The sequence below is a fragment of the Kogia breviceps genome, chromosome 8 (genome assembly GCF_026419965.1).
Source record: "Kogia breviceps isolate mKogBre1 chromosome 8, mKogBre1 haplotype 1, whole genome shotgun sequence".
NCBI classification, from domain to species: Eukaryota; Metazoa; Chordata; class Mammalia; order Artiodactyla; family Physeteridae; genus Kogia; species Kogia breviceps.
The window spans coordinates 89,430,243-89,455,529 of record NC_081317.1 but is presented as its reverse complement, the minus strand read 5'-3'; the positions used below and the strand labels follow the sequence as shown (position 1 = coordinate 89,455,529).

At 39.3% G+C, this 25,287-nt stretch overlaps 1 protein-coding gene across 2 annotated transcripts in view; it reads right to left on the bottom strand.

The window, feature by feature from the left end:
- Nucleotides 1-25,287, bottom strand: part of MELK (maternal embryonic leucine zipper kinase) — an 81,591-nt gene that overhangs the window by 45,794 nt on the left and 10,510 nt on the right. For both annotated transcript variants that reach the window (XM_059072170.2, XM_067039699.1), the window contains exons 4-8: nucleotides 24,470-24,586; nucleotides 20,478-20,621; nucleotides 19,475-19,543; nucleotides 17,639-17,731; nucleotides 13,726-13,824 (exon numbers count right to left, since the gene is read on the bottom strand). In XM_059072170.2, the coding sequence (XP_058928153.1) occupies nucleotides 13,726-13,824; nucleotides 17,639-17,731; nucleotides 19,475-19,543; nucleotides 20,478-20,621; nucleotides 24,470-24,586 (522 nt within the window). The remainder of the gene's footprint in view (nucleotides 1-13,725; nucleotides 13,825-17,638; nucleotides 17,732-19,474; nucleotides 19,544-20,477; nucleotides 20,622-24,469; nucleotides 24,587-25,287) is intronic.

Genomic DNA, 25,287 nt, shown 5'->3' with positions numbered 1-25,287 from the left:
GATTAGAAATATTTAAGAAATGTACAAAATGTCACAATCCTGGCAAGGACAGCTGATATTACATGAGATCAGAATCAAGATTCAAAATATCAACAGAGGAGAATACTAGGCTGAAACAAACAAGGAAAACTGACTGTGAATAAATAGAAGTCAGAGAACTTACAGCTATTCAGAGATGGACTGGACCTTGGAAATAATTGACTACTGCAATGCTTTAACACTACTGATAAAGAAAATGAGGACAAGTTGCTCTACCAGGGGTGACACCTAAATTGAGTAGAAAAACTGATGCACAATACCTAATATGAATTAGGAGAACTAGTAAATATAGTCCTGGTAAATCTGAAAAGTTGGGGTGTCTGGGAACATTCCCAAGTTAATGGACACAAAAAGAAGCTTGGGATGGGGATCACTTTCTGCTCTGGGAGTCTACGATTCTCTTGAGACTAGCAACTACAGAGATGAGAAACAGTATCTCATGGTGGTCTGAGAACGGGCTCTAAGCTTGACTAGATGAGTTCAAATCCCAGCTCTGCCACTTACTAGCTATAAGACCCTGAGTAAGTTATGTAAGGTCTCTGCCCCTTAGTTTCCTCATCCATAAGAGTGGGACAATAATAGCAACTACCTCACTCAGAGCAGTCTGGCAAATAAGAAAAACTCAGGAATGTTTAGTATTACTTTTGTAATAGAATAAGAATAAGCAACCATGTGCAAGGGTCACAAAAATATGAAAAACACAAACTTCAGAATGCTCTATCTCCCCGGAGGAAAAAAAAGGAATTCGGGGAGAAAAGCAAAAAATTTCAACAAAAAAAAGACTGATGTAGATGCTCTAGACAGAGGAGACTTCAGCACAACCCAAATAAGCATAGAACTCTACTTCTGTATATCTAGAGATAGACTCAGACCTGGCCTGCTGAAGGCACTTCCCCCACTTTTCACATCAGATTTAGAGATTCAAGACTCACACAAAACTTTATTATTCTACTTTTTAAAAAAATTATTACTAGCAAACCAAATTCAACAGCATATTAACGATTTATACACCATGACCAAGTAGGATTTATCCTTGAAATGCAAGTTTGGCTCAACATATACAAATCAATATGTGTGATAGACCACATTTACAGAATGAAGGTGAAAAACATGATCATGTCAATTAATACAGAAAAAACATTTGACAAAATTCAATACCCTTTCATGATAAAAATACTCAAAAAACTAGGAATAGGAGGAAACTACCTCAACATAGTAAAAACCATATATGAAAAATCCATAGCTAACATCATACTCAGTGGTGGAAGACTGAAAGCTTTTTCTAAGATCAACAACAAGACAAGAATGCCCACTTTTCACCACTTTTATTCAACACAGTAATGGAAGTCCTAGCCACAGCAATTAGGCAAGAAGTAGAACCTTTACATGATTCAAAACTTAAAAGGTACAAAAGAACACAGAATGAAAATTCTCCCTTCCCTCTCCCAATTTTCCTCCCCAGAAGGAGCAGGAACTAGCAACTTCTTATATCTCCTTCCATATTACTCCAAATAATAAAAACATACCTCCCTCTCTTTTATTTTTTACTAAAATGACAGTATACTATACATACTGTTCTACACCTTGATTTTCCCCTTAACAATATATCTTCGATATCATTCTATATCAGTATTTAAAGAGGTTCCTCATTCACTTTTATGGCTATAGAATATCTCTTATAAAGTATTATAATTTAACAACGTTTTCCAAAAGGAAAAGGAAGCACTGTCAAAGACTCACAGGGACTTCCCTGGAGGTCCAGTAGTTAAGACTTTGAACTTCCACTGCAGGGGTCTTGGGTTTGATCCCTGGTCGGGGAACTAAGGGGAACTAAGATCCCGTGTGCCACGTGGCATGGCCAAAAAATTTTTAATTTTTTAAAAATTTAAAAAATAAAAAAGTACACCAGGGAAAAACAATTTATAGCAGAATAACCAGGAAAATTCTAGGGGAAAAGTACAATAAGAGGGAGCTAATTTTACCAGACATTAAATAAATGGTATTATAAAAAATCCAGTAATTAAAACAATTACATATAAAACAAACATAGACAAAAAGTTAAATACAATGAAATAAAGAGCCCAGAAAAAGAAATATGTAAATGTAGGAATTTAATATATAATAAGACCATTATTTCAAGTCAATGGGAAAATGATGGATTATTGAATAAATAGTTCTAGGACAACCAAATTTCTATTTTTAAATAAAGAACTGGTTATTTTTAAAAACTGGATCCCTAGAAACTATCACAGATATTATATTTGTCATGTCAACTAAATATAATATGGTATCCTGAAAGAATATAGAATAAGAAAAGGACATTGGGGCTTCCCTGGTGGCGCAGTGGTTGAGAGTCCGCCTGCCGATGCAGGCGACACGGGTTTGTGCCCAGGTCCGGGAAGATCCCACATGCCGCAGAGCGGCTGGGCCCGTGAGCCATGGCCGCTGAGCCTGCGCTCCGCAACGGGAGAGCCCACAACAGTGAGAGGCATGCGTACCACAAAAAAAAAAAAAAAAAAGAAAAGGACATTAGAGAAAAATTAGTGAAATCTGAATAATTACAGCATTTAGTTAAACAGTAATGTATGTACCAATCAATGTTGGTTCCTTAGTAGTGACAAACATACCACAGTAACATAAGATGTAAACAATAGTGAGAACTGGGCAAGGGTAAACGCGAACCCTCTGTACCACCTTTGCAACTTTCTGTAAATCTATAACTATTTTAAAATAAAAATTTTATTAAAAAAGAAAAAAGTTGAGTATCACTTCTTATACCAATATCAATTCCTGGCAGATCAAAGAACTAGTATTTTTTAAATGTAAAAGTACTAGAAAAAAAACAAGGGGAAAAAATTTAAATATATGGACTATAACACATAGGACAAAGTATTAAATCCTTGGGATGATCCATAGCACAGTAGTTAAAAATACAGGCTCCGAATAAAAAAAAAAAAAAAAATACAGGCTCTGGTGACTTCCCTGGTGGCACAGAGGTTAAGAATCCGCCTGCCAATGCAGGGGACATGGGTTCAAGCCCTGGTCTGGGAAGATTCCACATGCCGCAGAGCAACTAAGCCTGTGCGCCACAATTACTGAGCCCACGTGCCACAACTACTGAAGCCCGGGTGCCTAGAGCCTGTGCTCTGCAACAAGAGAAGCCACTGCAATAAGAAGCCCGTGCACCACAACAAAGAGTAGCTCCCACTTGCTGCAACTAGAGAAAGCCCTTGTGCAGCAACGAAGACCCAACACAGCCAAAAATTAATTAAAATTGTATAAAAATATACAGGCTCTGGATCCAGACCACATGAGTTCTTACCCCAATTCTGCCAATGATTAGTTGGATAACTTTAGACAAATTATTTTCCCTTTCTCTGCTTCACTTTCTTCATCTTTCAAAAGGGTATAATAACAGTACCTACACCTCACTGGACAATCGTGAGGATTAAATGAGCTAATCCATGTAAAATGCATACAGTCACATGTCACATAATAAACTCTCAATAAATGGTAGCAATTACTATTATTCCTTATTGTAGAAGCATTCTTATAATTTAATAAGAAAAAGATTAACAACCTTAAAGAGAAAGAGAAAATGCTATGAACAGGCATTCACAGAAATATATATACATACACACACACACACACACACACACACACACACACATATAAACATTTAAGTAATTACTAAGGACACATGAATAAAGCATCAGATGCTACTTCTACCCATTCAATTAATCAAGATCCAAAATTTTGATAACTAACAATATTGAGGAGAGTATGGGGAAGCAGGCACTCTCATATACTGCTGGTGGGAGTATAAATTGGAAAAAAATGACAGAGCAATTCTACTACTCACTACTTAAGTCCAAAGAGGTATGCACAGGGTATCTTACTAAGCATCACTTATAATAGTGAAAAAACTAGAAAATAACTGAAAATGTTCACAAGCAAATGGCTAGACATACTATTTATAAGAATGAGTTAGTACTATATGTGTATGAAGGCACATACTGTTGAATAAAGAAAGATACAGAATAATATTAGTATGACACCATTTATGCTAAGAAAAAAATACAAAATACTACAAAGACAAAACATCTGGAAGAACCAAAGTAATAACAGTAGTTACCTATGTAAAGATTGCAGGACTGGGGACAGATATTGGAGAAGAGGTCATGAGAATGTTAGTTATCTGTAATGTTTTAATTCTTTATTACAGAGAATGTTTTTATGCAATAATTGGGTAATTAAATATTAATTTTTTAATGATGTATACAAACTTAGAATAAAGGAAATTTCATGATACCATGCAGCCATTAAAAGATAATGAAAACGTAGGGGCTTCCCTGGTGGCACAGTGGTTAAGAATCTGCCTGCCAATGCAGGGGACACAGGTTTGAGCCCTGGTCCAGGAAGATCCCACATGCTACGGAGCATCTTAGCCAGTGCACCACAACTACTAAGCCCACACACCACAACTACTGAAGCCCGTGTACCTAGAGCCCATGGTCTGCAACAAGAGAAGGCACCGCAGGGAGAAGACCGCACTGCAACAAAAAGTAGCCCTCTGCTCGCCGCAACTAGAGAAAGCCCGTGCACAGCAACGAAGACCCAATGCAGCCATAAATAAATAAATAAATAAACCCTTAAAAAAAGAAAAATGAAAACCCATACATGCTGCTATATACCAATATGAAACAATCTTCAAAGTAAAGCATTAAATTTAAAAGGAGGGAGGGGCTTCCCTGGTGGCGCAGTGGTTGAGAGTCCGCCTGCCGGTGCAGGGGACACGGGTTCGTGCCCCGGTCCGGGAGGATCCCGCATGCCGTGGAGCGGCTGGGCCTGTGAGCCATGGCCGCTGAGCCTGCGCGTCCGGAGCCTGTGCTCTGCAACGGGAGAGGCCACAGCGGTGAGAGGCCCGCGTACCACAAAAAAATAAAAAATAAAAAATAAATAAAAGGAGGGGGCTTCCCTGGTGGCGCAGTGGTTAAGAATCCACCTGCCAATGCAGGGGACATGGGTTTGAGCCCTGGTCCGGGAAGATCCCACATGCCGCGGAGCAACTAAGCCCGTGAGCCACAACTACTGAGTCTGCACTCTAGAGTCCGCGAGCCACAACTACTGAGCCCACGTGCCACAACTATTGAAGCCCATGCACCTAGAGCCCATGCTCCGCAACAAGAGAAGCCACCGCAATGAGAAACCCACACACCACAATGAAGAGTAGCCCCCGTTCGCCACAACCAGAGAATGCCCACGTGCAGCAACGAAGAACCAACACAGCCAAAAATAAGTAAATAAATAAATAATTCTTTTTAAAATTAAAAATTTAAGTTTAAAAAATAAAATAAAAGGAGGGGGCAAGGTCCACTGTATGAATTATATAATTCCAAAGGATATAGACACATAAAGGTTTGTATAAGTATAAATAATTTATGCAAATGTATAGAAGAAACTTATAAATAGTTGCTTCTGTGGAAGAAAAGAAAGGAAGCAGGAAGTTTTGTGTGTTTTTTAAATTATACTCCTTAGTACTGTTCTAACTTTTTACCATACATACTTTGTTTTTCATCATAAAAACAATTAACTGAATGTCACTTCACTGACAAATGACAAGCCTAGGCATTTCAGGCCAATGTTCTAGGAAAGGAGCAGACAGGCTTGAGGGAGGATCATTCTTCTACAGATCAATAACTCTATACCAGGAGCCAGCAAACTTTTTCTGTAAAGGGACAGATAGTAAACATTTTTGGTTTTATGGGCCATATAATCTCTGTCACAACTACTCAACCCTACCATTGTTGTGCAAAAGCAGCCACAGACAATATATAAACAAATAGGCTTGGCTGTGTTCCAATAAAACTTTATTTAAACAAACAGGTGGTGGGTCGGATTTGGCTGGCAAGCCATTGTTTGCCAACCTCTGCTTTATACTCCTAGCCAAGAAGACTGATTAAGATTTTAACCAAACTTTCCTTGCACTTAGCACTCTAGAAAGGAGTAAATTAAGCTCCAACACACTCTTAGCTATTCACACATCTATAGAATTGTACATTATGCTACTTACTCAAGAGTGAGGTTTGGGAGGAATGATTTCTTGACAGAACAGCTAGTACTTTTCAATATGATAAAACAAAGATATGTCCCCACCCCCCAACCCCCCCTCCCTGCCTACCTACCCTTCTGTTTAACTTGCCCCTAATGCCTGGGTATGACTTGAAAGAACTGAATGCATGCCCTCCTGCCAAGTATTCTTCTTACACGTGGATTACATCATTTTAACATCACAAATCAAGAATTATAGCCCTGTATAATCATTGCTATAAAGGAGATATAATTATTCTACAATCAAAGTTCATAGTTAGTAAATCCATACCTCATTTTGTTTTACTAGGTGTATATCCACAGGGTATATGGAAGGTAGACTGCTCAAAGTCAGACATCTTTATTGAGACTTTTGCATGATCAAGGCAAGTATTCAAAATTTTTCTTGGATAAAATTATTATAGTCATCCTTACAGCTTATGAGATCTCTGTTCCCAGTTCCCTGACCACCAGGGAACTCCCTATTACAGTCATCCTTTACGGCATAATGTTTTACTGCAATTCCCAAATACTCATCACCAAGAAATCAAGTAACCTTGGAAGACTCAATGTTCACAGAATGATGTCAATTCCTGCACCAGTTTTACTGACATTTGCTTTTGCTCTTATTCAGCTCAGCCATAACTTCAGTAAATTTCCAGGGAGAATAATCCCTAATTTACTGATATTCAATAACCTGGCTGAGAGGGGTTATATTAATTGAGAGACCATCTAAAGAATATGTAGAGTTGACCACTCATTATTCTTGACTGGTGGTCTTCAAAGGCATGTAAGAAGACACACTAGGGCATGGAAAGAATATATTAGGACTCTCATTTCTATCTAAAACATAAGACAAAAATTAAGCTTTATTAAAATTTAGTATATGGATTGGCAATGGCACCCTCACTAGTCCCTACATAAACTACAAAATGAAGTCATTCTTCCTTGACTGTGACAATGACACATGACAGGTGACAGTGGCTCTACTTTGCACCACTCTGTGCCTATTTGAACTACTGTGCCCAGTTAAACGGATTTACAGATCATAGTATCTGGTTTAACTAAACTAAATCTTCACAAAATAGCCAACTGGTTTTAAAAGATTCTTGCAAAGAAACCACAGATTAAAGGTTGTTTGTTTGCTACAAGCACAAGCAAACAACAATAACAGAGCTGACACCTTTACTCTTAGTGTGAGGCCATCAGCCAAAACACAAGGTTAAAAAAAGACCTAGCGGCTTCCCTGGTGGTGCAGTGGTTAAGAATCCGCCTACCACTGCAGAGGACACGGGTTCGAGCCCTGGTACAGGAAGATCCCACATGCCATGGAGCAACTAAGCCCGTGCTCCACAATTACTGAGCCTGCGCTCTAAAGCCTGTGAGCCACACCTACTGAGCCCATGTGCCATAGCTACTGAAGCCTGTGCACCGAGAGCCCATGCTCCACAACAAGAGAAGCCACCGCAACTAGAGAAAGCCCGCGCACAGCAACAAAGACCCAACGCAGCCAAAAATAAATAAATACATTTTTTTTTTTTAAAAAAAGACCTAATCAGATCCAACAAGTGGTCTTAAAACCTGAAATTATCAAGACTATTTGAAATACACTTATGCACATTATTGCTAACAGTGAACCTCAAATCCAAGTACATATGGCTACATTGTCATCACAATTACAAGATTTTTAAAAACAAGGATCCAGAATATGAAAACAAATCTCTACAATTTTTTTAGTGATTTTTAAAGGCAAGAAACAACAGCAAAGCAAATTCCAAGTGAATCAAATATTTAAACTTAAAAAAAATAAAATAAAAATGCTAGAAGGAAACATGGGAATTTTAAAAAATAATCTATATAGGAAAGCCTTTCCAAATGACAGTGAAAGACTGATAAATTTGACCAAACAAAAATAAAACAATTCCTGCATAGCCAAAAAAAATCTTAAACATAGAAAAACGTGACATACTGTATTGATGGGATTATGGAGAAATAGGCATTTTCATGCTACTGCTGGTAGTTGTATAAATCGATAGAACTTTGCTGGGAAGCAATTTGGCAATATCTAATAAAATTACTAGCTTACATACCCTTTGACCCAGTAACTCTTCCAGGAATTTTCTTACAGATATATTCACAATGTACAAAATGACCACTTAGAAACTACTTAAATACCCATTAACCTAGGACTGGTTAAATAAATTAAGGTACATATATACACTGCAATTCTGTGAAGTGAATTCTATGAAAAGGTTCTGAGCTGGGTATGAAATGGTGTGATTTCCAAGACATACTGTTAGGAGAAGAAGACAAAATACAGAACAGTGTTCGTGGTATGCTACCATCTGTATGAAAAATCTGGGAAGGGGGTAGCATAGAGATAAAATATAAGATTCCTTATATATTATAATCTCTAAAAAAATACATAAAAATCTGATATACACTTTGTCACTGGGTAAATAAACGTATGCCAAGAAATTTGAACAACTAGACAAAATACACATTCTTTATGTTCAAAACTGATCTCCTTATCATCCCTGCCCTACCAGGAGTCTTCTCCATCTCAGTTGATGGCAGCTCCAACTTTCCAGTTGCTCAGGTTACTCCCTTCATCCCATCCATCAACAAATTATGTTAGCTATACCTTCAAAACACAACAGATTAATCTAAACATATATCCTGACTATGTGGTGGCTACATGAATCTATATGTGTGTTAAAATTCGTAGACCTGTTACACACCAAAAAATTATTTTACTCTGTTAATTTTAAAATATATTTTTTAAAAAAAGACACCCCAAGGGACTTCCCTGGTGGTCCAGTGGTTAAGACTCCGCGCTTCTACTGCAAGGGACAAGGGTTTGATCCCTGGTTGGGGAACTAAGATCCCACATGCCACACAGCATAGCCAAAAAAAAAAAAAAAGGATACCCAGAATCCAACCACTTCTCACTACCTCAATGACCACCATTTCTCATCTGAAAATTACTACAATATACAATATCCTCCTCACCAGTCTCCATGGTTCTCCTCTTGGCTCCTTGTAGCCTATTTCCACACAGTAGCCACTGTGGTCCTGATAAAATCTAAACCAGACCATGTCTCTCTTCTGCTCAAAACCCTCTAGTGGGGGCTCTTCCCTGGTGGTGCAGTACTTAAGAATCCACCTGCCAATGGAGGGGACATGGGTTCGAGCCCTGGTCCGGGAAGATCCCACATGCCACAGAGCAACTAAGCCCGTGTGCCACAACTACTGAGCCTGGGTGCCACAACTACTGAAGCCCGTGCACCTAGAGCCCGTGCTCCGCAACAAGAGAAGCCATTGCAATGAGAAGCCCCTGCACTGCAATGAAGAGTAGCTCCCGCTCACCGCAACCAGAGAAAGCCCGCGCACAGCAACAAAAGACCCAAGGAAGCCAAAAATAAATAAATTAAATAAATAAATTTATTATTAAAAAAAAAAAAAAAACCTCTAGTAGCTCCCCATTTCACTTGGAGAAAAAGCCAAAATCCTTATGACAGCTACGGAGCCCAAGGCAGTTGGAGCTCCTGTCCCCTGAGACTTCATTTCCTACGGCTCTCCTCATTTACTCCACTCCAGTGGCACTAGCCCTCTGCCCTCCCTTGACTACACCAGGCATGCTTCTACCTACTAGCCTTTGCTCTGCTTCCTCTGCCTGAAACATTCTCTCCCTTGATAGCCTCTTGACTAACACTCTCACCTCCTTCAAGTCTTGCTCAAATCTCACCTCTGACCACCTTATTTAATATTTAATAATGCAACCAGCCCTTCTCTTCCCTCCACACCCCTCCCTATCTGTTCTCCTGATTCCTCTTTACCCTGTCCAATTTTTTCTTTTTTCTAAGGCAAGTATCATCTTTTAATATAATTTACTTATTATGCTTATTATCTTTTTCTACCACCACCACTATTTTTTCCCTACCACTACAATATAAACTCCATGAGGGCAGGGACCTTCCATCTGTTTTATTCACTGATACATCCCAAGCATCTAGAAAAGCACCTGGCACAGATTAGGTGTTCAGTAACTAGACTGAACTTAAGACTTAAGATTTAAGAATTTCATCCTAAGATGAGTAAGCAATGAGAGCACTGAGATAATGGGAGGCCAGTTCACCTAGGATAACACCTACAGCCCACAGGGTGAACTCTGGCTCGTAGTACTTTAGTGAAACGGGAAAGAAGCCACTGGAGAGCTTCCAATAAAGGGATGTGACCTGACTTACTATTTTTAAATCTTCCAATAAAGAAGTCACTGGTGGAGATGGACTTCCAAGCACATTCCATAACACCCAAAAATTCCAACCTTATACTGCCCCCCCACACACACACAAGAAAAGAAACAGTAAAAGGAATATCCCCAATCAACTATATGTGGCTAGTAAAATCTTGAAACCAAAAACAAACAAAATAGTTCTAGAAAGGAAAACTACATATTAATCTCTGAACAAATTTTAAGTCCTGAACAAAATACTGGCAAACCAAATTTAGAAACATATGTCAATAATAACAGCTAAGACTTCCCAGGTAGTCCAGCGGTTAAGACTCCACCCTCCCAATGCAGGGGGCCCAGGTTCGATCCCTGGTCAGGGAACTAGATCCCGCATGCCGCAACTTAAAGAGCCCGCATGCCGCAACTTAAAGAGCCCGCATGTTGCAACTAAAAGAGCCCACATGCTGCAACTAAAGATCCTGCATGCCGCAAAGAAGATCCCACACACTGCAAAGATATCGCCCATGGCAACAAAGATCCTACGTGCCGCAGCTAAGACCCAGCACAGCCAAATAAATAAATAAATAAATAAAAATTTTTTTTAAAAAAAGATTGTTGGGCCTTTCATTAAAAATAATAATAATAATAGCTAACATTTATTGAGCACTACGATAAATGAACTAACTCATTTAATCCTAACAACACTATGTTATGACTACTATCACCCACTTTACAGATGAAGAAGCTGACACACAGAGAGGCTAAGTAATTTGCCAAAGCCCACAGAAAGAAAGTAGAGATCCTGGATTTTAAAAATACCAATGAGGGGCTTCCCTGGTGGCGCAGTGGTTGAGCGTCCGCCTGCCGATGCAGGGGACACGGGTTCGTGCCCAGGTCCAGGAGGATCCCACATGCTGCAGAGCGGCTGGGCCTGTGAGCCATGGCCGCTGAGCCTGCGTGTCCAGAGCCTGTGCTCCACAACGGGAGAGGCCACAACAGTGAGAGGCCCGGGTACCGCAAAAAAAAAAAAAAAAAAAAAGAAGCAGAGAGGAGAAAACATGATTGGTAAGATCCTTTCCAACAGGGAAATTCTATGATAATGTGTCCCCACACGGTCTTTCTGGAATTCTAGAAGGTATAAGATTTCATGCTATAACACCAAACAGATCCAATTCTACTTCATCTTTGGAGAACCTTGTCTGTCAGTCTATTCTCTGGCATGCAGTACCCACAGCAAAAAAAGAATATGGGAAAACATATTAGTAGCTTGTAATACTAAAGTTATTTTCAGAACAAAAAACAGAGCTCTACTTTATAGAAAGAGTAACAAAAAGAGGGAATAACTCAAGAGGTCAACCTAATGTTTTTCGAAAGTGTAACTGGAAAATTGTTACTGAGCCGCCCAAAGACCAAGCCTCCTTCCCACTCCACATCTGTTAACTAAAGCTGAAACTACAAAGCAATCCTAACACTACCCTCCCTGTATGCTGTTATTGACACGGGGAATGTGGCTCTGTGAGGTCAGGAACTGCTGTCACAGGCAGGAAGCAGAGCCAAGGCAACAACTGCTACCCTGCAAAGTTTAGGGGAGGCTTTGTGAGAAGAGACGGGAGGAAATACGGGCTGTCTTGGCTACCCCAGCAGGCTCCAGGAGGCTGGCCTCCAGCCCACTGCCCCATCCATCTCCCCTCCCCAAGGAGAAGCACAAGCACTCACGGTTCCCCAAAACAGTGGCAACAGCTACTGCTAACATGACTTCTCTTTGATCCTTCAGAATCAGAACTCCTCAGCCTTCAAGAAATTGGAACTACTGCAATTCCGTCACTTCCCAAAACTACTCTTGCAGTTTGGGCACTAATTTTAAAGCTTTTTCCAGAGTGGGATACAGGAAAAACTATTAAGTCAAATAAATAAAATAACTGCAGATTGAACTCAGTGCCCTCAGACTTGGTTGTTCAGTAGGGTAGGCAAAGAGCCAACTGGTTCTACCACTTTCAATTCTGTGTGCTACTTTCCAAAAATGAGAGCTGATTTAGGTTGTCTCCCTACCTAAAGGGTGTTAGAGACCTAATGGTCCAGCCACATAAAACTTCTGACCATTTCTTCCCACGCTTCTCCTATCTTACGCCTTGGCTGATACTGTCTACCAGGCATGCTCTCTCCCACAACCCTTTCTGAAGTGCTGCTAACCTTCTTCTAAAGCCCAGCTCAAACCTCACTTACTATAAGATGTTCTCCTAAATCCCACACCCACTCCTGTACTAACTTCATTTAACCTCTGTTATAAAATGGCACCCCTCACCCTTTCCCCTTTTTAGATAGCCTTGTATCTGTCTCCAACAAGAAATCTGGCAGACAACGATTAAATTTCATAAGTCTTTGTTCATGTCTTTCAGTATCTCATACAAAAAAGACCTTTAGGAAATATTTGTTAAACAGAACGGAATTCAAGCCACATTCAGAGAAGTTGCTCTGCTGGTCTGACTTTGGTTTGCTATGGACACAATATGGTGCTCTTCCTCTTTACATGTCTTCTTTTGTTAGCTTGCTTTGAATATTAACTCTTTAAAAAGAATTTTACTATTTTCCTTCCTATATATGATTTTTGAGTTTTTTTAATTGAATATACTTTATATAACATAAAATTCACCCTTTTAAAGTATACAGTTCAGTGGTTCTTAGTATATTCACAAAGTTGTGTAATTATTACCACTATCTAATTCCAGAATGTTTTCATCAACCCAAAAAGAAACCCTGCACCCATTAGCAGTCACTCCTCACTGCCACTCCATCCCTCCCCAGCCAGCCCCATAACCACAAATCTACTTTCTACCTCTGATATATATGATTTTAACAAAGCTTACAGTACTCTTAACTGTGGTTTTATTATACCTTAAAGCCAAATTTTACCTTCAAAAAGAAACAGTTTCTCTTATTTTAACATAACTCTAAAGAAAAATGTGATTTAACATAGCAACTTACTAAGGCATCATTTCATGATTCAAAACAAAAACTCTTACCAGAAAAATCAGCTTAGATGTTTACTTTCCCATTTGTTTCTGTTTTGTTAAGCTTCTTACTGAAGTATAATGTTCATATAGAAAAGTATACCTATCATAAGGTACACTTTGATAAGTTTTCAAAAACTGAATACAAGTATAACCATCATCCAGATCAAAAACCAAACAGAAGCCCCACCATGTCTCTCTTTCAGTCACTAACCACCTCCAAAGAGTAACCACTATCCTGACTTCTAGCAGCATACATTACTTCTGCCTATTCTTGTACTTTTATAAATAGAAGCATATAGTTTGCAATATAGAAAACTTCTACAATGAAATTCTGTGCCTTGTAATACTCACCATAATCTTCTTGTACAAAGCCATGACATTATCATCATCAAATGGTAGAAAGCCACACATAAGTACATATAAGAGTATGCCCATGCTCCAAACATCTGCCTGAGAAGGAGAAAAAAATAATAATAATAAAAAATTAGAACGCATTTCAAAATGGCACTACAAAGAATCTTCACAGAGCTGGAAAAGAGCTCAGAGATCATCCAATTCAACCTGCTCCTTGTACAGTCTGAAGCCCAGAAAGGAAGGCTTGTCCAAAATCACCCAGTCAATGGCAGGCCACGCAGGTAGGTCTCTTGACCAGTGACCAGTTCAGTGCACTCCCCTCTAATGCTTAATAGAAAATCATTTCTAGTTGGCTGGGATGGATTGGGCATGATAAGGAAGAAGATGAGGCTAAGTCTCTGATTCTTTTTAAAATTTACTTAGGCTGCAGTGGGTCTTAGTTGCAGAATGCAGGATCTTTGCTGTGGCATGGGGGATATTTTCTTTTCTTTTCTTTTTTTTTAAATTGCAGTATGCATGCGGGATCTAGTTCCCTAACCAGGGATTGAACCTGGGCCCCCTGCACTGGGAGTGCAGAGTCTTACCCACCGGACAACCAGTGAAGTCCCTAGGTCTCTGATTCTGAAAGACAAAACTATAGTGCTACTGAGGGTTTATTACATATGAGGATTATGTAAACATGCATGAGGATGTCAAAACAAGTCTTAAAATTTACTGCTGATAATCTGCAAATGTAACTAAGCTATACTGTAAAGTCCTCTCTATGTAGAGACACCTTAATAAAGTTCAACAATTGACTTTTCAAGGATCAAGAATAGAAATTAGCCTGCCAGCACAAATAGCCCTACAAATCTCAAAATCCCAGAAAGGATATAGTAGAAACTAACACGACATTGTAAAGCAACTATACTCCAATAAAATTTTTTTTAAAAAGAGGGGGGGGAGGGGGCAAGAAAAAAAAGTCCCAGAAAGGAACTTAGTCTTTATGTAAGATATCCACGCCACCGATGACTGGGAAGTCACAGTTCCCACCCTCATCTAAGCCTTGGGAAAATTTTAAGAGGTAAAAGGGCATCATGTAGTATGTTTAAAGAAAAAAAAAGGTGGGGGAAAGGAGAGAGGGGAGAAACAAATTTAAATAACTTCAGCAGCATCACACATCTAGGTAGTACCTATACTAAATAACACAAATCTCACACCTAGTCATCCTGCCTACCAGATCGCACCAAATTCTTGGGACTCAACTAGGAAGCCCCGAGTGAACAATTTACTTTCAAGCAAACACTAGATTTTTCCTCCAAGTTGCAGGAGGTCAGAAATTAACCATTTATGCCTGAAAGATATCAAATGCTTCATCCATAAATTGAGTCTTGACGGCATGGCACTCCTGACCAGGGTGTTACAGTCAAGGTAAGGAGACTACACAGGGAAGAGTGGGCTAACATGGCCTCATCAAATGCCATAGGAAGAGGTCAAAAGAGAGATTACGTCTGAGGTTAAAGGAAAAGACGAAGAAAATAGTAGTAACATCCCCACAGAAATCTACAAAAGCCTACTAGAGAGAAAAAAAAGCAGAAAAAGTATTCTTCAGTTAACCCATCAAAGCACCTTCACTTCACTGTTTTGAAATAGATATGAGAATAAATGAATCAACTAAAACCATAAACCAAAGCAAATGCAAGTAAATCTATAAGCTACCAACTGCCAAATAAGAAAAAAATAACTGGGGGGAAGAGGGGTTTGAAACCACTTCCTTTGAGAAATTACAAAATGAATTAGAGATGTTTACCATAGAACATTCCTTAAAGCATGATCTGGACCATGAGCAACAGAATAACCTAAAGTACTTTTTTTAGAATGAAGATTGCTAAAGCCCCACCTTAGAAAACAAAACCAAAATCTCTAAACATGCACAGCCCTGAGCTCTGCATATTTTAACAAGTGCCCCCAGACAATTCCTTGGTACACCGTCCTTAAGATACTGTCCTAGAAGGATGGAAATTTAACTAAAATGGATAAGAAAACAAGATCCTATAGGAAAATCTTGATGCATTAAAACCGGCAGGGCCTCATCACCAGACCTCTAGGAATCTTGTGAGCATCAGGCATATCATTACCACTCCTTCTGGGAGACTGAATGGAACAGTGGAAAACAGTAGAGGTGTTGCAGTAAAGCCTCACTCAGTTCAAATCTTGACCCAGTTGCCAGCTGTGACCCTGCAAATGCACTTAATTTCTGAGCCTCAATTTCTTCATCTTCTTTATCTTACGAAACAGAGTAACAGTATTCGCTCCAAAGGATTTTTGTGGTGCTTAAATGAAAATTACAAAAAGGATCTATTGGGGCTTCCTTGGTGGCGCAGTGGTTGAGAGTCCGCCTGCCGATGCAGGGGACACAGGTTCATACCCCAGTCCAGGAAGATTCCACATGCCGCGGAGCGGCTGGGCCCGTGAGCCATGGCCACTGAGCCTGCACGTCCGGAGCCTGTGCTCCGCGATGGGAGAGGCCACAAACAGTGAGAGGCCCGCGTACCGCAAAAAAAAAAAAAAAAAAAAAAAAAAATTCCGCCTTCCAATGAAGGGGACTCAGGCTCGATCCTTGTCAGGGAACTAAGATCCCACATGCCACAGGGCAACTAAGCCCAAGCGCTCTAGAGTCTGCATGCCGCAACTACTGAACCTGCATACCCTGGAGCCTGCGCGCTGCAATGAAGAGCCCATGCACCACAACCAAGATCCAATGCAGCCAAATAAATAAATATTTAATAAATTGTATCAGTTAAATTCTCTGATTTCAAAATCAGAGATATTTGGTTATAAATCTCTCTGGTTATAAAAGAGAGAGTCTTTCCTTTAGGAAATATATACATGGTATTTAATGATAAAGGGGTATAATGTCTCCAACTTACTCTCAGTTGGTTCAAAAAATAATACACATACATATAAACATAGAGAATGATAAAACAAATGGGGAAAAATGTAAACAATTATGAATTTGGCTAAATATATACAGAAGTTCCTCATTCCACATTTGCGACTATTTTGTAAGTTTGAGATTATATCCAAATAAAAGGTCACCAAAAACAAGTTAGTCCCCATCTTCTCATGTTACAAATTAAGTAAACCGGCATATCTCAAAGTTTCTCCCGTACAACACCAGTTCCAAAAGATGCTCCACGTAAAAAGTGGATTCTGTAGGTGCATAAAATTGAGACCAGCTGCTGTCTGTGATGTTCTACTCTCAAAGGACACTGTACAGGAACATATTAAGATTTGGAGATGTCCTTAACTAAAGAAAACTGTTCAACCCAGCATTTCCAGACCTTTTGACAACTAAACCTTCTTCATTTTATGACACTAATATCAGCAAAACCAGTACTCCAGAGAGTGGAAGGGGTTGACTAGCTTGCGGCAGCCAGTGGTTAAGCAGGCAATGCCCAGGCCTTCTGAGCCTGGGCCTCTTACACGGGACTGCCGGCCTTGAACAGTTGGCTGTGAACAAAGTACAGGTTTTCTCTGTGCTAACCAGCATCTCTGAAAATTGCTCCTATAATCCTGGCCTCATGTTCTACCTGGCTGGACTAATCAGTCTAAAACTATGGCACAGTTAAACACAAAAGCAACCACAACAAGGACACCAGAAATATATCCTTGTTTCATAAGTATACTGTGTATTATTATATTTATTTATATTTATATTTTTATATATTATTTATATATTATTTATATTTATATTTATTTATATTTATTTATAATATATATTTATTATCTCACTCTCTGAATAGACAGCTCTTTGATTAACAAGTTTATTTCGTACCTCATTACACCCTCAAAATACAGTGCCTGACTCACTACAGGTCACCAATAAACATATATTGGTTATATATTGAATTAATCAGTGAATAATTACCTCTGATCCCAGATATGATCTGCCTTGTATTAACTCAGGTGCTGCATAAGCAAGACTCCCACAGCATGTCTGCAGGTGATAATCCTTGTTACCCTGCCAATAAGATAAAAATGAAACACTTATTAACTACAGCCCTTAAGAAAATTAAAACCCTGATAAACATTCTTCAGCACAAGCATAGAGATGCTAGATGAAGAATTACCCCCAAATAATAAAAGACTTCTGCTGCCAACTCAATACTCTGCCTATGTGCATGCATGCACGTGTGGCTTCCTCGTCTCTGATTTCCAATACCACGACAACCCGACACACAAAAAATCCTTCTCCCCTTAGCTCAGTCAAGTCAGGTTCGTACTTCCCTAGGCATCCATTTGTATAATAATCAGCTTAGCATACATCCAAGCATTCCCACTCCCAAGTACTCAAGGAAAAAGGGTTATTTCTCTATGGGACCCTATCTCCAATATCAAATCTTTACAAATACAGAAGAGTTTCTTTTCCCCTAGAGGGAAGAGAGCAAATGCTACACAGAATAGTGCCTTGGGAGTCTGCTTTCTAGACTCGGTTATAACACAAATCACGAGCTGAGCTTCCAGATTGTTCAAATGAGGAATCTGCTCAACCTCCTCTGGTCTCCCACAGAAATATGGAGACGTAATGAAAACGATACCACTGCCCAACAGTTATACAGAGTTCCACAAATGGCAGATGACTTGTGAAATTGTGAGATTTCATTTACAACTGCTACAACACACCCAGAAGTAAGCTCCTCAGCTTAAGAAAGCTGAGGCCACCCTCTCCCAGCCAACCTCTGCTTTTTGAGACAGTGTCTGTGTGGGCTGAATCTGTGGCAGCCATAAATAAAGGCTAAGGGAGTCTGTCACACACATTCTCCAGTGCCTCCTGTGATGAACATGACTTAAACCAGCTTATCTGCTCAAAGTATGCTTTACCTTTATTGCCTGCTGATCAAAAAAAATGCCTTCTAGCATTTGGTTCCCAGACACAAGACTGGACTGACAATCTCTGAAGAGCCAAGGGAAGGAGAGGAAAACCAGAAAGAATCAGACATTCAGCCAAAGGGGCAAAATCTGCTTCCCTTTGCACGCAGCTAATTCTGATTGGGGCAGGAAATAATCATGGGACTCCAAAGGGCTGAGACAGGTCTGAAATTTCAACATCCTTAATGAGGGTAGACAGCTCATTTTAGAGACTGTGAGTACCATCATTAGAGAACTCGGAAGAAAGCAACCACACAGGAGGAAGTTCAAAGTCACCTCAAAGAGAAGGTATGCTAGAGAACACCAGTACCTAACTATGGAGTGCAAATTAAAGAAATATATCACGGTATAAATTTTAAAGTGCATATGGACTTTTTCCTTCTTCTTTTACAAGGAAAGGGGATTGTCTCTCAAAATGTAACTAACTGTTAGTTATATAACCATTTGGATAATAAAGAACAGATTTGCACTAAATTCCCAAAACTCATACCTAAATGAACAAAGGCATCATCTAGTGGCAACACACTCTAACTGCAAGAACATGGTCAATTCAGCATTCACACTGTGATGGCCTCCTGTCACCTAGGTGCTGTAAATTCTCTCACAGCATACCCATGCGGTCTTCAGCAGGACCAACCCTGGACCTAGAGCAGTGGTTTTCAATCTTGGCTATATACTAAAATCATCTAGAGAACTTATAAAAACCATGAAATTTAACATTCTTCTCAATGGATGCAACCAGGCTCAATAAAGACTAAGTGGAAGTCAGTGTAAGATAACATACTAAGAGGTACACTGACAAAGGAAATAAATGCATTTTTATCTCTGCACTTACCTTGGGTTTTGCACAGAGACCAAAGTCGATCAACTTTAATTTATGATCTTCATCAAACAACAAATTTTCCTGAAAAAAACAAAGATATTTTCATAACTATATACTGCCTTCCTTATATCATATCCCACCTCTAGCTATTTCTAAAATCACTTTAAGGTTGTTTATATTAAACAGCATGGGTACAAGAATGAAAATCATTAAAAAAGAATGAAATGACAAGAAGAACATAAGGGAAGAGAAGATGAATGTTGATAACTATCCTGCTTCCCCTCAAGACACATTAGCATAAACCATTTTCTCTTTGGTGCTCTGAGGTTCAACTACAAGCAAACACAATGTGTGCCAAAAGCAAGTTTGAACAAAAAGAGCAAGTTTGAACTCAAATCAAAGTGTTGGATATAAACAGAGGGAATGGATAGAAACAGAGGGAAAAGGATAAACTGCCATATCTTGTTAGACCAATTCTAGGTCCCTAACCCTAGTACCAAATAACATTAAAATCCATGTTCACCATCATGCATATCAATCAGAGCCTACAGACTTAAGAGTATCAAATTGTTATTCTGTCCTTGAAAAGTTGAGTCTGCCCATTCCACTGAGTGTTCCCTTCTGAAGCATAATGGAATTAAAATTAAAGGAAGACGGTGTCAGGAAGAGAGTATTGAGAGGAAAATATTCAATGACAATCTTCTCAAAGAAAATACTAAAACTCTTCTTTCCTAGAAATAAAACCCTGAGGTTCATATTCTGCAGCTGACTACAAAGATATTTATAATGTCACACATAATTGACAAAGAAAAAGAATGCCAATAAGTCCAACCTGAAGAGCCTACCAGGAGTCAAAAGTCATGGAGGAAAAAAAAGTGATACATTAGGAACAGAACAACAACAACAAAAAGCAAAGCCCACACAAATTCTAAACAGAAAGAACATTTGGAAACCTAGTAATGACAGGTAAATGATGTTGAACTCTCAGGTGACCATCTGTGAAGCAGTCACTTACTGGTTTGAGGTCCCTGTGAGCAAAGCCTTGGCTGTGCACAAAAGCAACTGCAGACACTATCTGACGGAAGACAACTCGGGTCTCCTCCTCCGACAGGCGATCCTGGGAAATTATGTAGTCAAACAGCTCTCCTCCAGGGCAATACTTAAAGAGCAATAGTCACATAAATATTGTTACTACTTACAGAAAGCGCTTCAGAGAAATTTAAAATACCTAACTCAGAGATATTATTAATTCAATTTACAAGCAAGGGAACAAACTAAGTAAGGCACATTCAAAAATACACTCTCAGTATTCCAAGAAAGAGAACAACAGCTCTTGGTCTCGAGCAGTTTTATTACCAGTAAGTAGAAGTAGAACCAACTACCACTGTGATTTTAAGTTCATTCAGGGTTTTTATATTTTTATAGCAAAGTATTAATACCCATTCTAATCTTAATGCACTCACATTTAGTGTAGTTAAACAAACAAAAACCCAGCAGCAATTATTGCTTCTCCATCCTGAAGATCAGTGACTTTCAGTCTGTATCAGAAAGAACCAATTATACACAAGTTCCTCAGAGGCTACGAGAGAATGGATACCAGAGCACAAAGCTCTATCTAAGCTTTCCATCCCTTCTTCACCAGAGCAGCTCCACTATTCCGTAAATGGGGGTTTCCATTTAAGATTTCATTTCATTTTAGCAATATCAATTAAAATTACAAATGGAGATAGCCTATGACCTCATAGGTTCACATTTAGGAACTGTTCCTATAGATACACTCTCACATCAAAAAACAATGCACGTTCACTGCAGCAGCATTGTAACAGCAAAAGACTGGAAACAACCCAAATGTACTCACACTACATAAAATGGCATTCCATGCAGCCATAAAAAGAAGGAAAAAAAAAAAGAGGAAACTCTTTAAAAGCTGATATGAAACAATCTCCAATATTAAGTGAAAAAAGCAAGGTGTAAAAGAGAATATACTGATATAATGACTTGCAAAAAGCATTATGCTGAATAAAAGAAGCCAAATACAAAAGAGTACACACTGTATGATTCTATTTTTATCAAGCTCTAGAATAGGTAAAACTAATCTCTGGTGATAAAAATCAGGTCAGTGGGGCTTCCCTGGTGGCGCAGTGGTTGAGAATCCGCCTGCCGATGCAGGAGACACGGGTTCGTGCCCTGGTCCGGGAAGATCCCACATGCCGCGGAGCAGCTAAGCCCGTGAGCCATGGCCGCTGGGCCTGCGCGTCCGGAGCCTGTGCTCCGCAACGGGAGAGGCCACAACAGTGAGAGGCCCGCATACCGAAAAAAAAAAAAAAAAAAAAAAAAAAAAAAAAAAAAAAAAAAAAAAAAAAATCAGGTCAGTGGTTACTGAGAAGGGCACCGAGATGGTGGGGTAACAGGGATTAACTTCAAGGGTCAGGAGAAAACTTTCTAGTGTAGTGGAAATGTTTTATACCCTGAGTGCGGTGGGAAATACATGGGTGTGTACCTTTTTCAAAAACTGTACCTAATGTGTTCATTTTCTTGTATATAAATTATACCTAAATAGTCAATTTTTTAAATGCTATCCAATAAGATTTACATAAAGAAAACAACCTACTTTGTATTTTCAAATAAAGAAATACAAAATAGAGTAAAACAAAAACATCGAAAATCTCTATGAATATGCGTATATGGTCTCCAAGCTAAAATGTTAAATAGGAGGGAAAAAAGGTACAGAATAGTATGGGACCATTTGTGTGACAGAAACCAGTAAGCTACACATACACATAAATATATGTGAAAACACATATATATATACATAAAATATACATAGGTATTTCTAAGTACACAGGAAACCAAAAAAGTAAGTGATTGACATAAGGGAAAGGAAACAGGATGACTGGGATACAGGGGAGAGAGAATTTTACTTTTCAATATATACTCTCTCGTATCTTTCTTTTTTATTTTTAATATTTATTTTTATAATTTATTTTCTTTCTTTCTTTCTTTTTATCTTTTCTTTTTGGCTATGTCTTAGTTGCGGCACACAGGATCTTCCTCGAGGCATGTGGGATCTTTCATTGCGGCGCAGGCCTCTCTCTAGTTGTGGCGTGCGGGTTTTCTCTCTCTAGTTGTGGAGCACAGGCTCCAGAGCACAGGGCTTCTGTAGTTTGTGGCACACAGGCTCTCTAGTTGAGGCACATAGGCTCAGTAGTTGTGGCATGCAGGCTTAGTTGCCCCACGGCATGTGGGATCTTAGTTCCCCGACCAGAGATCAAACCTGCATCCCCTGCATTGGAAGGTGGACTCTCCACTGGACCACCAGCGAAGTCCCCTCTCTTGTATCCTTTAAATTCTGTCCCAGGTTCATGGATTTTGGTTTTTTAGAAGTATTTAATTTGGACAAAAGGATCAACTTTTAAAAAGGTTTTAAATTCACCACTATAAACCATGTGGGTGGATCTACAGTGTAATAAAGAGAAAATGGTATGTCTGAAACTTTCAGCATTATGAATTTTAAAATGTGCTTTTAAAACAGAGGTAAGGGCTTCCCTGGTGGCGCAGTGGTTGAGAGTCCGCCTGCCGATGCAGGGGACACGGGTTCTTGCCCTGGTCCGGGAGGATCCCACATGCCGCAGAGCGGCTGGGCCCCGTGAGCCATGGCTGCTGAGCCTGCGCGTCCGGAGCCTGTGCTCCGCAGCGGGAGAGGCCGCAGCAGTGAGAGGCCCGCGTACCGCAAAAAAAAAAAAAAAAAAAAAAAACAGAAAAAAAAAAGAGTTAATCTGTCAAAATGATGTGCAGTTACAAATTATTTGGCTGAGACTAAGGAAAATGAAATGAGATGAATGATACATGTTCTAAAGACTTTACATTTCAAGCCAAAAGGGGCAGGTTAAAACTTGAAAGAGTTTGGTTCAAATAACACATACATTAAAGTCTACCTATACGCTGCGGGTTGAACTGTGTCATTCCAAAAAGATATGTTCAAGTCCTATCACCTGGTACCAGTGAATGTAACCTTATATGTCAATAAGGTCTTTATAGATGTAATCAAGTCAAAATGAGGTCATACTGGATTAGGGTGGAACCTAATCCAATTGTTAGTGTCCTTGTATGAAGAGATAAATTTGGACACAGACACAGACACACAGGTAAGACAACACCATTTGAAGACAGAGGCAGAGATGGTGCATCTATAAGCCAAGGAATGCCAAGGATTACCAGCAACCATCTGAAACTAGGAAAGAGACATAGAACAGACAATTCAGAAGGAAGCAACCATGTACACACCTTGATTTCAAACTTCTAACCTCCAGAACTATGAGACAGTAAGTTCTTGTTTTAAACTACATTTGTGGCAGCCCTAGGCTAATACATCATATAAAACTGGAATGAATCGTTCCCTCTAGGAACAAATTCTAACATATTCTGTCCACTAAAGTACACCATCCCATTAGGAGAGTATCAGAAAGGATACATTTATAATGTATCTCCAATTTATTATATATGCCTACTTGATCTAAATTGTTACAGAACTCAAACAGGTAAGCCGCTTAACATTTAATCTTTCAAGTGAAATGTACTTTTCCCATAACTATCGATAGAATGAGTGAGAATGTTGTGAATGTTTGTGTCCCTCCAAAAATTCATGTGTTGAAATCCTAACCCCCAAAGATGGTGGCATTACAAAGTGAGGCCTTTGGGAGGTGATTAGGACATGAGGGCAGAGCCCTCATGAATGAAATTAGTGCTCTTCTGAAAGAGGCTCCAGAGAGATCCCTAGCCCTTTCTATCACATCAGGACACAGCAATAAGGTACCAGTTATGAACCAAGAAGAGGGCCCTCACCCGACCATGATGGTGCCTTGATCTTGGAATTCCCAGCCTCCAGAATTGTGAGAAATGAATTTCTGTTGTTCAGAAGCTTCCCAGTCTGTGATATCTTGTTATAGCAGCCCAAACAGACTAAGACAATGACCAAATAACTTTAGGTCTCTGGAACATACTACTGACCTCGAGAACCATGAATATTTTGTTGGCTGTCTCTATCACATGGTAGAGTTGACATATATGCTGATGTCTCAGGGTCTTCAAGGCATCAATTTCTGTTTTGACCCGGGGCAAATCACTCTGTGACAAAACATTTCATTAAATGAGCAATAAACCTATTTGGGAAGTGTTTCAAGCATCAAAATCACCAACTTTAATACTAAGTAGCAAAAGCAATCAACAGCCTCAAAACAATTTGTTCAACAATATAGAACTATAAACAAAACTTATTTGTGGGCCTTCCCTGGTGGCGCAGTGGTTGAGAGTCCGCCTGCCGATGCAGGGGACACGGGTTCGTGCCCCGGTCCTGGAAGATCCCACATGCTGCGGAGCAACTAGGCCCGTGAGTCATGGCCACTGAGCCTGCGCGTCTGGAGCCTATGCTCCGCAACAGGAGAGGCCACAACAGTGAGAGGCCCACATACCGGAAAAAAAAAAAAAGGGACTTGATCTATGGTTTAATATCCAATTATCTAGGGCCATGCAACTAGGTATTAGTTCTTAACCAAGAATCAATTGTAACTTTGACTATTTTGATATAATAATCTTTTTTTCTTCTTTTTTGGGGGATGTGGAAGTCTGATAACTAAAATCCTGAAAGTAATCAAAATATTTTAAAGTCCCAGGAAGTAACTAAAATAAGCAGAGTAACAATAAAAAAATACAAAAACAAGTTTAGAAATAATGAATTAATATCATCATATTGATGCTTTAGAATAAGTTTTGAGTACTGATGTGGTAATGCATTTTGTAATAACAGTTCACATTCTGTCTGCTATTTA